The sequence below is a fragment of the Poromitra crassiceps genome (genome assembly GCF_964638095.1).
Source record: "Poromitra crassiceps genome assembly, chromosome: 13".
NCBI lineage: Eukaryota > Metazoa > Chordata > Actinopteri > Beryciformes > Melamphaidae > Poromitra > Poromitra crassiceps.
The window spans coordinates 20,608,860-20,623,000 of NC_139644.1; the positions used below are offsets into that span (position 1 = coordinate 20,608,860).

Here is a 14,141-nt window from a genome sequence, read left to right on the forward strand (position 1 = left end):
CAAGAATAAGTGTGTGTGTATGTGTGCGTGCGTGTGTGTGTGCGTGTGTGGTGTGTGTGACAAGAGAGAGAAGCAGAGAAGTGTACAAGTGTGTGTGAAAATAGGAGAGCGCTCTCCTAACCCCCAGCCCCTTCACAGTTCACACACACGCGCGCACACACACACACACACACACACACACACACACACACACACACACACACACACACACACACACACACACACACACACACACACACACACACACACACACACACACACACACACACACACACACACACACACACACACACACACCTTGTGGAGAGGAAGGGGAGAGGGAGCTGGAGCTGGCCGGGGGTCGGGTTGCAGGACTTGTGCTACATTTGCAAACTGGGGAATTATATTTAGCCCGGCCGGGGCAGAAACAGAGACGTGAACACAGAGAGACCCAGAAGGAGGCCCGGTATGCAGCCGTCAGCCATTCAATGCCCCCACTGACGTGGGAGAGGGGCTGGGGGCAGCGCCCAGGGAAACCCCCCTTTCCTTCAGCCCTCCTAACCTCTGTCCTGCTCTCTCTCTCTCTCTCTCTCTCTCTCTGTCTCTCTCTCTGTCTCTAACCCCTTGTCCATCCGGAAAAGGGTATCAGACAAGGGGATAATATAGGCGGGGCAACAGCAGTGACACAAGGACATGAAACTCAGTGATCTATAGTTCCCAAACTGGGGTACACGTACCCCTAGGGGTACATGGAGGTACTACAGGGGGTACTTGAGAGAAAGGGGAAAATGGAAAGAATTTAAGAATAAATCATGAAAATAAATGAAACGTTCAAATAAATCTCCTCGGGAGACACTAATTGCAACTCTTTCACTCCATTTCTTACTTTGTAATGTTATATTCTTCAAAAGGTGGGTTATCATTCATTCATTGCGTCATATGCTATAGTTTTGTCTTGCGGTCTTCTGAGCAAAATGTTGTAGTCGGGTAAAGGTTTTGAAGACAAAAAAGTTTGAGAACCACTGATCTATAGAATCAAACACTTCCTGGCAATCAGCACTCTGGCCTCTGAAGTATCTCAGCTACTAATAAGTAATAACTTAGTCATGTTTTTATTTGAGGTCTTATATATCCAGCAAAGCATCTCATAGCTCATATCAGACAGGAGTTATTATAAATACATACATCATGATGTCATTGGGACAAAAACAAATGAACCTTGAACTTGGTAAGTGTGAGCCACAATGATTCACAAATATACGCATTCTGACCTGCCAGCAGTGTTACAGTAAAATGGCACCAGGCTGAAGGTGGAGATCAGGACCGGCTGGAGGTCTGAACTTTCCACTAGAGGGCGACCTCTGACTCGGTGACAGCTTCTCCACGGGGCTACGGAGCTGCTGAAGGCTCTTCCTCCCCCGTGTTGCTGGCTGATGATGACACACAGTCAGTTGGGGAGCGTGAAGAGAGCTGACAAACCCACCAGTTGGCCTGAGCAGCTACTTGTGCAGTCAGCCACAGCAGCAACTGGTCTTTTTCAAATGACTGACAGGAGAACTGAGTATACCCCCCTCCTCACTGCCTCACTCTCCACTGCCTCTCTCAGGAGGTCCCTGAAGATCATCAAAGACACAAACCACCCCCACAACAGTCTGTTCTCCCTGCTACCGTCAGGGAGGAGATACAGGGTCCCAAGAGCACGCACAAATTGCTTGAGGGACAGTTTCTTCTCACAGGCCACGAGACTCCTTAACATATACAAATAGTGTAGTAGCCGTACTGTACCGCACTGTAGATGCTACCATTATGTATGACTAATGTTCAATAGTATGTTTAATTAGGTATACGCTATTTGCACCTAACAGAATGTTATTATGTTTAATTATGTTTAAAGTATGTTCATGCCATTTGCACTATGGGCAGTGAATACGCCACTGTCTGTGGCGTGTCTTACTGCTTTATTGCTTGTTGCCTCTTGTTTTTTATTTATATATCTTTTATTTTTTGCACTATGTTGTAACGGAGCCTACAGCACAAGAATTTCATATGTGATACTTGTACTACGGAGTGAAAATAAAAATCTTGAATCTTGAATCTTGAATCTCTCCACATGGAAACCCTTAATTGCGAGATTGGCAAGAAATGATCATGGCTAAAGAGCCATGTGAAAGAAAATGGCCTTGATGCCACTCAAAGAGAAGCAGCAAATTGGTGGATGGTTTTCTTAGGAGTTGGATGAGCCGGGCGTATTTTCACGCTTTAGTAAATGCAAGATGGATCTTGTCAGTGTAATAGCTGCTTAGTATTTCACTAATTTGGCATCAGAGTGGTGATGGTCACTGACAGCACATCCCTGCTCACTGTAGCAGGATGGCTACAGGGCATCAGAGTGGTGATGGTCACTGACAGCACATCCCGCTTGATGGACTGAGTGCAAAATCAGTTTGAATGATGTTATGTGCTCAAGCGTGCGTGCGTGCGCGTGTCTGCTTGCGATCTACCCTGCTATGAACACATGTAGTTATGGGCTGTTGATGACATAGCACACAACAGACTACTCGTAAAATGGTTTAAAATGTCATTTCCAAAGAGATGAACAGAAATTTGGAAATGAAATTCCCAGCTGCCATCATATTGAGTTCCACTTAATGACAACCTCGCGGCATGCTCCCGCAACAACAGAGGCCATGTTGCCTATCTCACAAAACAGCAGTATGACAGTCCTGCCTGCTGACGGACTGTGGTTCTGTTCAAGCCCTCACGCAAATGAACACTGCACAAGCACGTAGGTTGCATCCACACACACACACACACACGCACACGCACACGCACACACACACACAAACAGGGAGAGAAACACACACGCACATGCACACACACACACACACGCGCGCACACACACACACACACACACACGCGCGCGCACACACACACACACACACACACACACACACACACACACACACACACACACACACACACACACAGACACACGCACAAACACAGACCCATCTCGTCTCTCCATCCCACTGTGCCTGCACACAGAGGGAGCTTCAGTGGCCAGGTTGCCATGGAAACCAGGCTGAGTGTACCAACCAGCTCCACCGTTGGTTGATTGTGGTTCTTGTGTGTGTGTGTGTGTGTGTGTGTGTGTGTGTGTGTGTGAGTGTGTGTGTGTGTGTGTGTGTGAGAGAGAGAGAGAGAGAGAGAGAGAGAGAGAGAGAGAGAGCGAGAGAGAGAGAGAGAGAGAGAGAGAGAGAGAGAGAGCGTGTGCTTGCGTAGGTGTGTGTGAGACTATAAACCCTATACAGGGCTGTTCTTTGAGTTACACAAAGCAAGGCAAACAGAAGCTACATGTGCAATTACCTACGCTATGGAGTGCCAGCATGATTTCTTTGATGTAAATAAAGCCTATATGATTGAGCATTAGGTAATTTAGCGCTCAGGATTTTCATTCCTAAAATGCGGAATTTGTAGTTACAAACTCAAGACATCCAGGACTCAAAATTAGCACCAACCAAATGCTGATAAAAGATGCAAGTGGCTGGTAGATTTGCTTCACTCACCAGCCAAAAAACAATGGCAATCTATTGAGTGTCTGGTAAAATGTGAACATTAGGCAAAAGCATTTAGACTGCGGCAGCCCAGATGTGTAAAATGCGGTGCACTAGCCTGAGACATGGGAGCCTATTTATCTCAGGAAGCGTGAAATCGTTACTACGGGTAATGAGTTCCTCATACAGCGTGAGTGATGATGAATCCCTGAGCTACTGCTGCTAACCTGCAGGCCCGCCCGGTGGACGCCCGTGGTCCTTCACCATGCCAAGTGGAGCAGACACGGAGTTAATGAAGGGTGAGGCGGAGGGCGGGGCGGGGCGGTGTGTGTGTGTGCGGGCAGGGATGCAGCTAACCTTTGGAATCCACATGCGCGCTCAGAGCCCACAGCGAGGCCAGTGTTTTCTTTTTTGGAGCGACAGCGCTACCGAGCAGGTAAATGTCACCCGGCGCGCGGGGCAAATCATTTCCTCTTACAAATGAAGAGGTCAGCCGGAAGAGGTGGGGCGCCATTTAGCCGTGACACCGCGCGCCTTTGAAAAATGTCACGTCCAGATAAAGGGACTGCCGCTCGGGTCAGGAGCGTGCAGCGCCTTAACCTACCCCCCACGAACTACCCCCCAGGAAGGACATGCTCCTGTCTGATAAAGAGAGACTTTTTGACTCATTCTCAGCGGGGAAATTAATGTCTCCTGCTGATAGCCAGGTCCCCATCAGCTCATCAATATTGAACCAGAGAATGAGGAGGCGGGGCTATAGGAACTCTGGGGAGGCTAAGCCCAACACCAGGGGCAGGAAACCAGGAAGCTGATAATCATCATTTCAGCCCAGGGGGCAATCCCTGCCATCCCTTCAGGAAACTACACACTACCAGGAAAATCATGGCCAACCCCGCCTGCCCAGGACCTAAACTCTTCAGGGCCCTCCCCCATGGCAAACGACTGATGTCCGGCAGTATCAGAACCTCTCGAGACAGCTTCTTCCCAACTGCCATCCGCCTCTTCGATGAGACCCGGAACCCCCCACAAATCATGACTTTGTCACTCCCCCCGCCATGGACATTATCCCATGGTCACTATCGTAACCCCCCCATTATATGGACAGTATCCCACGGACACTACCCCCCCTATTATATGTCACTTTATAAAAATACTTTACTTTGCACTTTATAATTTGAGATTGTTTTCTGTATTTCCCCATCTCCTTCTGTTGACGTGACCTTGCACTTACACACTTACACTTTCACATACTTGCACTAAGTCAAATTCCTCGTTTGTAATCTAATTACTCACTATGGTGGCTATTAAAATGAATCTTGAATCTTGAGAGACGCTTCACCGCCATTTCTCCATCTAACTCAGCTCCAACTGTGCATGGAGACCTCCGCGATGTGACGTTGAAGCTATGTATAGGCATAGGCCCCGTGTGCCTATGTTGTCACTGCTGATGCTTATCAAAGACGCATCAGTGTGCAAGATGCACCAAGTGGGCTGTGTGACACACGGAGCTGAAGAGAGAAAGACGTGACGAGGAGATGAAGGAGCTAGGTGGGTGTATTAAGAACACAGTGCATGTTTGAAGATGCTATTGCTTTTCACAGTCACAGTGGATCAAATAGGCAAAGAGCAGTGAGCGCGGTGATATATGAAGAATAACAAATAAACTAGGGGGAAATTGACTCCATGAAAATAAAACTGCAAACATTGGGGCAACCGACACCCCTTTAATTCTGCCCTCAGATCAGTTTCCTGCTTGCCATGGGTGTCAGGCATGTATTGTTAGGCCTAACCTCATATCAATCATTTGAATATAGCTGTATTGACATGTGACCTTTTCCACGTTTCCCCTATTTTCAGTGACTCTTCCTGCAACCCTTTGTGTTGAGTTGAGGATTTGACTCTGTATTTGAGTAATGATGCAGGAAAAAGATCCAGCTGATGGCCGATAGGAACCCACCTGCCAAATGTGGTTGCTCTGTGACTTAGGTCATTTGGGACATTACAGTGTGACGGACAGACGAACAGGTGGACGGACGAACAGACCGAGACCGATGCATAGTCCCCCCGGTCTCCGACTGGTGGGGGACAACAAGGATGGAGGGAAATGTAAGAGAATGGGTGAGGAGGATCCTACAAAACATATTATGACCTTAAACCTTCATACGATTCTTCACAAAGTAAAACAAAAAGAAAGTGGCGGCGGGCGCTCTGAGCAAAGGAATACGGCTGAAACGTTACCTGTCGGACGAAGCTGTTGGAGGTGGTGTCAGAGGAGGTGCTTCCATCTGAGCGCTTAAACCGGCTCTTCCTCTTGGCGTACTTTCCCTAAGAAAAGGCGGATTTGGGACGGGGCGGGGGAAGGGGGGGAAATCAAGAGGATTTGGAAGAAAGGAGAAAAACACCAAAAGAGTTAGACGCATGATTGCTTTGACTGTAGAGATCCCAGAATACATCTTGATATGCTTCTTAGAAAGCCCTGTTGTTAAGTCTCTGTTGTTAAGTCTCTGTTGTTAAGTCTTTGGGCGCATGACAACAATTTGGGAAAGCCTCTGAACACGATCAGACAGGCAGATAAGGGGGAACAGCCAGCGATGGAGCCGCCCGACTCCCAGATGGGAAGCAGAGCTAACCAGAGAAATGGTGTCTTGGTCTCGTTCCAGTCTGGCCATGCACAGCCTTCATTACTGGTCATTATTCATGTCCTGATGTAAACTGGGACCCTGTAATCTGATTGGCAGACCGCTGTCAAATGGCCTATCCGGGTTGGGCAGAGGCCGCACATTGCATTACGAGCCCACCCTGTCCGCATCACCATGGTGACGCAATGCCGACTAATCACATTCTGTTGGCAATCAAAAGCCCCGGTGGCTTCAACTGCCTGTGTAAAAACACACACGAGGAACTGCTTGGTCATGATAATGTTACAAGCAAACAAGGCATTATGTTAATAATGTGTTCATGTGACCTTGTTTTTAGAACTAATATCACTGTTGCATTACATTAGCGCTGGTGTCGCCTGATATCAGACTGAATTGAATTATCAACTCGTTACACTCCATTTCCTTCTACTTATTTAGTCAATAGGAAGTGTTAATTAACATTTCATACCAAATATTGTACCAAGTAGATTTTTTTTTACCATTGCTGCAAACAAAACAACATTTTCCCTTGGGGAGAATACATTACAGATGCGACTCAACTTGACACACCCCCAGCACAGGTGTGACACTTCCCTGCAAGTTATCTCACAGGGGGTATAGCTCAGTGGTAGAGCATTTGACTGCAGATCAAGAGGTCCCCGGTTCAAATCCGGATGCCCCCTGCTTTTCTGCCCCACACATAAGCCTGCCATGTCAAGCTCTGTGCATTCTCTCCACTTGATCGAAGTGTTCGGACAGCTTTTGCCCTCTACATGTTTTTTCTCTTTCGTACACGCCGTAAGAAACAAGACATTCTGCCAATGTTCTCCCACACACCTGCTCCAAGCAAACCGACACCCCACGCATGCGCGCACTCACTCACTCTCTCTCTCTCTCTCTCTCCCTCACACACACACACACACACACACGTACAGTATGTACACCTGAGTCAACAATGAACTTTATCAGTCAATACCAGCCCACTTAAAACTTCAAACCTGTCCACAGTGTCTGTGTATCTCTTGGCTATGCCTTGATCATTAGGAAAAATGTACTACCTAAAAGCAGTGATCTCCCTCTACCTGTAGCTGTAAAGAGTATTTTTTTATCATGGTCATCGTCGTCTGAGATGGGGCAGGACAAGGCCTTCAGATGCACGACTCGACCTTTCCAGCGTTTATATATATATATCAGACATATCAGACTGTGTTCAGGAATTCATTTGAATTTCATTTCTACGTCCTGCGGTTCAAAAGTAATATCTCTGGCCTTGGGTGTCATGCTTGATTTACTTCTGTGTTGGTGGGCTTCATACAGGGCCGGAGGCCGCACAGCAAGCGAACTGCGATAGTTACAAGTTTAATCGCCCTGTTACCGTCTTACAATCTCCTACAACTAGCTGGAATATCCTTCTTGTCTTACATGTTCAAGTTGAAGATAATACAGGATGATAATAATACATTTCTGTGGTGGCAAATCAAAATGGGCAAACCTGGGGCTTACTCTGGGATTTGCAAATGATTGTGGAAAGCATAGTAGGGATGTAGGGATGAAACGGTATGAAAATTTCATATCATGATTATAGTGACCAAAATGATCACGGGTATCATAGTATTATCGTGGTATTGTAAAATGTGCAGAAAAAGTTCAAAAAGTATGAATACATTCACTGAAATAATTTCACCTAGTTTTATATTGAAAATTCAGACCCAAAACGTACTGATACACTCACTGAAGTCATTGCCTGCGTCTGGAAGGGCGTTGTGAACCTTGGTTGATGATGGACAGTATTTACCATGTTTTTCACAGCGCTGTAATCACGGTAACACGGTTTTAATGATAAGTACATTTTGAAACGGTAATATTAACCATCAGGAATTGTATCACGGTTGATCAATATCATTAAACCGGTAATCGTTTCATCCTTAGTATGGTGAAATATCACACTGATGGTCATTGCTGTTGGCAAATTGCTCCATCTACTGTGCCTCAGAAATGTTGCCCATGCAGCATCGTGGGTGTTCGCCTATACAGCAATGTGCTTAATTTATCACAATGGCGAAAATATAATGATTACATTGAGGCGTATTGCGATAATTGCAGTTATTTTTCTATAGAAGAGAATAGAACTTTAATTGCCAGGGCCGGTGGTATTTGGTTTCGGTACATACAGTATGTAAAGAGACACTGCTTCATAGTTACTATCAACAAACTTCAGCTCTGTGACGCGTTCACAGTTAGGTTTGGGCCGAGGAGGAAGTTCCGATTGTTAAAAATGAGGCCAATGCAGAAGTGCCAAAAACTGCAGTTCCTCAAATGGCCACTTGAGGCTGGCTCCAAAAGTGAGTCCTTCCCCATAGAGTACCACAGGGATGACGTATTTTTGTAGGCTTACCCAGAAATGGCCGGCATGCTGGTTCGTAAGCTCGCCGATCATGGACCAATAGCAAGCGGAGCTGCGGCTCTTTGGGAAACCCCATGTCTCACGTGAGCTGCAGGAGAACCAAGATGGCCGCGGACAAAATCCCAAACTATTCACCTTATTCAGAAGAGACCGTCTGGCTTGAGAGACTAACAGGAAGTTTAAATACAATCGGAAGTTCCGATTGTATTTACACTTCCTGTGACTCATAAACCTAGTCTGACTCATAATGTGAGTCAAACTATAGGTTTGACCAGGTGAGTCAGACTAGTTTGAGCAGGTAAAACAGCCGGCGTTTTGAACAGGAAGTCGTGATACAATGGGTCAAGTGGGCGGGCTGCATAAGGTGAATAGGTTTCAGAATGAGAGTCCGAAAACCAATGGGTGACGTTACACGCACTCCGTCCATCCATCTTCTTTTTTTACAGTGTATGGTTTGGGCGGGGGGGCAGAGGAGTGTGTGTGTGTGTGTGTGTGTGTGTGTGTGTGTGTGTGTGTGTGTGACTGGGTGGGTGGGTGGGTGGATGGATGACGTGTGTGTCTATGGGGTGGGGTGGGGGTCTCCTCAGCGGAGCCGTGATGGGATGAGTTCCCGACACCAAAGGGCAGGGAAATGCCAGAGGAAGTAGGGAGGGGAGGCTTCCTGTGGGTAAACAACCCCAGAGGTTAAGTGTATAATTAAAGAGTGTCTGATGTGATGTGATGGGGTTGGGATGGGGAGGGAGAGTGCGAGGCTGGGGGGGGGGCGGGAGAGTGCGAGGCTGGGGGGGGGCGGGAGAGTGCGAGGCTGGGGGGGGGCGGGAGAGTGCGAGGGGGGGGGGGGGGGGGGCAGGAGAGTGCGAGGCTGGGGGGGGCGGGAGAGTGCGAGGGTGGGATGCGACAACATCACTGTAATGCAAATCACAGTCTACTCCAGCCAGAACCTTCCATGTAATATTCTACTCTGCCAAACACAATCTTTAATATAAGCAAACGTCCCCTTCCCTTCCCTGATTCGGATCAGTTCACCATTCTGTGGCCACAATTCACGTATATTATTCTGCTGTGTATTGGGGTGGAGGGAGGCAGGGGGATGGGGGATGGGGGGGGGAGTAAATCCAGGACTCCAGGATATTAGAAATGTGCTTCCTCCCCTGTTGAACACGATAAACATTCAAAACAGAAAGCACACAAGAGACCGCAATATCCAATCTATATAGGCTCAGAGCGTTATCTAGTATGAAACAAGAAAAACACGCTATTAAACAAAAATGGGACGGTGAGCTAGCTTGAATTGGAAATTAGTGTGGAGGTTTGGGAAAGTATTTCTTCAGAAACTCATAAAGTCACCAATGCAAACTTATGAGAGAGTTCCAGTGGGAAATAGTTTGTAGATTCTTTAGAAGGAACGCCTCACATCCTTTCCAGAACAGACCCCAGTCAAACAAGTGCATGTTGGAGGAAATGTGGAGAGGAGTCTGCTAACACCTATATTTTTGGAGAGGCCCACTTTTGGATAATTTTTGGAGGGCGATATTTGATTTACTTAAATATTTGGTTTTGAACTACCCAGGGAACCATTGCTGGTCATCCTTTGAGCCATCCCAGAAGTGATGATGAGCAGGGAAAAGATCAACCTACTGTAGATTATACTTCTTGCAGCAGCCAAGAAAGCAAGAACACTGAGCTGGCATACAAAAACCCTCCAACCTATGACACTATGGGAGTCAGTAGTTAAAGAATTTACACAATGGGAAAAAATAACTTTCAAAATGCACAATTCACAGCCTGATGGTCACCTTAGCTTGAAGTGGCTGGGGTGGCTGTAGCTCTGGAGGTAGAGCGGGTTGTCCACTAATCGCTTTCGATAAAAGAGGTCGGTGGTTTGATTCCCACCTCCTCCAGTCTGCATGTTGAAATGTCCTTTGGCAAGATAGTTTTTTGTTGTTGTGCCTGTTTGTTTTGTTTCTCTTTAAGAAGTTTGTCTGGAGAGGAACCAAAGATTCTGTACTTTATGTAATGATAACTGTTTGGGAGATGAGTTCCATGCCTTCTTTTTTGTAAATCGCCCATCTATGTTTAAACTAATTTTGTTACTGCAGTCAATGAAACCAGGGACTATACGTAATTGGGTGACTTTTTGAGCAATGTCCTACCTCTTTTTAAATTATATGTAAAACAAAGATATATGCTGGTTGTTCACCACTGTATGATGCTCTTTATGTTTTGTTTGTACTCCATACCACAAATGTGGTCTAGAGTCAATAAAAATCTAAAATCTGAAATCTGAAAATCGAATTTATTTATTTATTTATTGGGTAACTAATTATTTTATAAGTACTCTGTTTCTGAATGGTAGTGTCCCATAGATAGAAGTGATGAGTTGATGAGGGGGCCGAGGATAGTGGATGAGGGTAATCCAGATGTGCATGTGTAGTAGGGATGCACTATATTTATGTTTTTTGCTGATATCCGATATGCTGATATTTTATAACTCTTTTGGCCGATTGCCGATACCAATACTGATATATATGCATGGAATCCCCCCCATCATTGGGGTGGCTTTAGCTCAGGAGGTAGAGCGGGTCGGCCAATGACGCAAGGGTTGGTGGCTTGATCCCCACTCTCTCCCAGCCGCTGTCGTTGTGTCCTTGGGCAAGACACTTAACCCTCCTTGCTCCCGATTGTAGGCACCGATGGGTGAATGTAGACTATCTACTGATTGTAAAGCGCTTTTGCTATATAAATGCAGGCCATTTACCATTTACCATTTACCATCTAATTTCAGAGAACATCAAGTCTCTCCTGTAGTGGAATTAACACATCTTATCGTGATGGCCTACTGGTGGATATTGACATAAAATACAATGCTTTTCAAAATGGATGCATTCACCAGGGCGTCCTGGTGGCTCATGTTGTAGAGCCAGTAACACAAAGGCTTAGTCTTTCGCGCAGCCAACCTGGGTTCAAATCCAACCCGTGGTCCTTTGCCATATGTCATCCCCCCTCTCTCTCTCCCCACCTCTCCTGTGTGCCTACTGTCCTATCATATAAAGGCAAAATGCCGCCCCCAAATGTATATACATTTGTCTTTTTTGGATGCATTCACTGGGCAAAATAAGAAAACTGCTTCAACTTTGTTACGTAAAACATGCCATATTCTTTATCAGCTGCAGCCAGCATGGCCAGCAGCTCTATACATGTAAGTCCCTCAGTTGGTTGGTTGGTTGGTCCACAAAACCAATGTCAATGGAGTGGATGACATTACAATGGAGTGACATCACACATTGAGAGATGTAAACCGGAGTCAAATTCCTTGTATGTCTACATACAGACAGTACTTGGCCAATAAAGCGGATACTGATTCTGATTTTTTTTTTTACTTTGCCCAATAAAACATAAAGTTGAAAAAAATAAAGGCGGGTCCCTGGCTGCTTGTCTGCCCACAGCTGAGTTATAAATAAATACAGTATGTCAGCATGACCCACTGCCAGTGTACATGAACTTCATATCTAATTGATCGGAGGTGCCACACACAAACCCCATTCCCTGCTGCCTGGCAGAAGGAGGGGGTCCATCTGTTTCTCACCAGTGCCACGCAAGCGGATAGAGATGTGACTGCTAAAAACAGCCAGGAGGTGAGGTGAGATGGAGAGAGAAAAATAGACGATGAGACATTCAGAGCAAAGTGAATACAAAAGCAGGGGGGATATGGTGGAGTGAGGAGGGGAGGACATTGATGAGAGAGAGCGATGGAGGAGTAGGAGTGAAAAGGAGAGAGAGAGCAGGATGTAGCCTATACTTGGCATGCTTAGGTGTGGTGATTTTTCTCTCCTCTGGAAAAAGACAATGATGGAGCTCAGCGTAGGTGTGTTCGTTCTGGAGATTCTGATCATTTTGTATTCCTCCCATTTAAATTATTATGACTAATCTTGCCCACAAGTCCAGCCACATCATAGCACTTCTGAAAAGCTATTTGCATGTGGAAAAAGTTACACTGTCCAAAGTTTTGGGGTAACATTTTGTGTAGGAAAGGAATAACATAACTATTCAATAGGCTAGGCCCTATAGCCTATTGACTGATATCCCTGAACACACATTTCTATGCCACTTGGCGTATTGAATGAATACCCTATAGTAGCCATAGGCTATTCAATACACCAAGTGGCATAGAAATGTGCGTGGTTTTTGGAAATGTGTCAGTGAATGTTATCTCTGGCTATATTTAATGTTACTGTGACAAGTTTCATGACAATTTTGGTAGATGTAAGACTGGACATAGGCTATAGGCTGTATGGTAGGATATTACTTTACAATTTATGCTTTCAAGTATGACAACTTAGGATCCATCTATTAAGGTAGGACTATTTCACATTAGATTGGTTAGACTACCCTCCATAGCTGCTGGGCAGATCAAATTTTAAAAAGATTAATATTCATCCGATTTGGTAATTACATATTAGTTAATATGCTACACCAAGGCGTGGTTTTCTCCTCGTTAAGCACCAGACATATGCCTTACATCATCACATCTCCACATAATGTGGTTAGTACACGCCGGCGAATTATTAAAAGCAATCCAATTACGGGTTAGACGCAGGCCATGGATGAAATAACGCATCCCAAACCACAGGAGGCACAGACTACAACACTTAAAAAAACGCGCTCTGACGAAATGATTCAATCATTCCTGCTTCTTCCTCGCCGAATTCATTATTACCGTACATGGATGGGAATTCACGCTTAAATCAGTGCCGCGTACACTAAACAGCATTTTAGCCTCCGCACGGTAACGTTAAAACACTTTAATTGAGGAACAACCTGTTAAGCTTACGTCGAATACGAACTCAGACAAACATGCTCGGTTATTGTGAAAATAGCTCGTTCCAGCAATTAGCGTCGGTCTGTTACCGTCTAGCCTACAGAGTGTTTCCGTTCTTCTGTCGATATTGGATTTTAACCCCCCCTCCATCTATTCCACGCTGTCTTACCTGTGTGTGTGGATGATGGTCGAACATGTCCATTTGGATCTCCTGGGTTGAGGTGGAAGGCGTCCTGGACATACTACTTTTCTGTACCATTGATTTTACTTTGTTTTATTATTATTCTATGCTGTGTTTCGTGTGTTTAGGATGGTATCGACATAGTCAATTTCAGCGAGAGTAACGGAGCTGTTTTCCTCGGTTTATCTATCTAGGCTGGTCCTTAGTATAATAACAACAGCTGCCTCCCTCCAGCCTGGCGTTGCGCACTGGCGCACAAGGCATTTTACACTAGCGTCATGCGTACAGAATAACAGCATACTTCCTGTCAGTACCTTCAGAATAAAACATTTTTTTGTAGCCTGTAGCGACTACATTTTTCCTAAATGACATCATCGACTATAGTAGCCTAGTAGGCTACTACAAATATTGGCTGTATTGGATTAGGCTAATAAAAAGGACTGTAAAATGGATACTTCACAACTTCAGTAGGCTATTTTAAGCCTACAGAATAAGCCACCACCTAAATTCCTTGTAATTACAACAGGTGTAGGCTATGTGTTTTTAAAAGACTTTCACATAGCCT

General features: G+C 45.5%; 1 protein-coding gene across 1 annotated transcript in view; it reads right to left on the bottom strand.

Moving 5' to 3' along the window:
• cacnb1 (calcium channel, voltage-dependent, beta 1 subunit) overlaps positions 1–13,654 on the bottom strand; it is a gene marked incomplete at both ends in the record, with an annotated part of 37,311 nt that extends 23,657 nt beyond the window's left edge. The window contains 2 exons of the mRNA XM_083649181.1: positions 5,772–5,858; positions 13,565–13,654. Of these exons, the coding sequence (XP_083505307.1) occupies positions 5,772–5,858; positions 13,565–13,654 (177 nt within the window). The remainder of the gene's footprint in view (positions 1–5,771; positions 5,859–13,564) is intronic.
• Between the last annotated feature and the right edge of the window lie 487 nt (positions 13,655–14,141).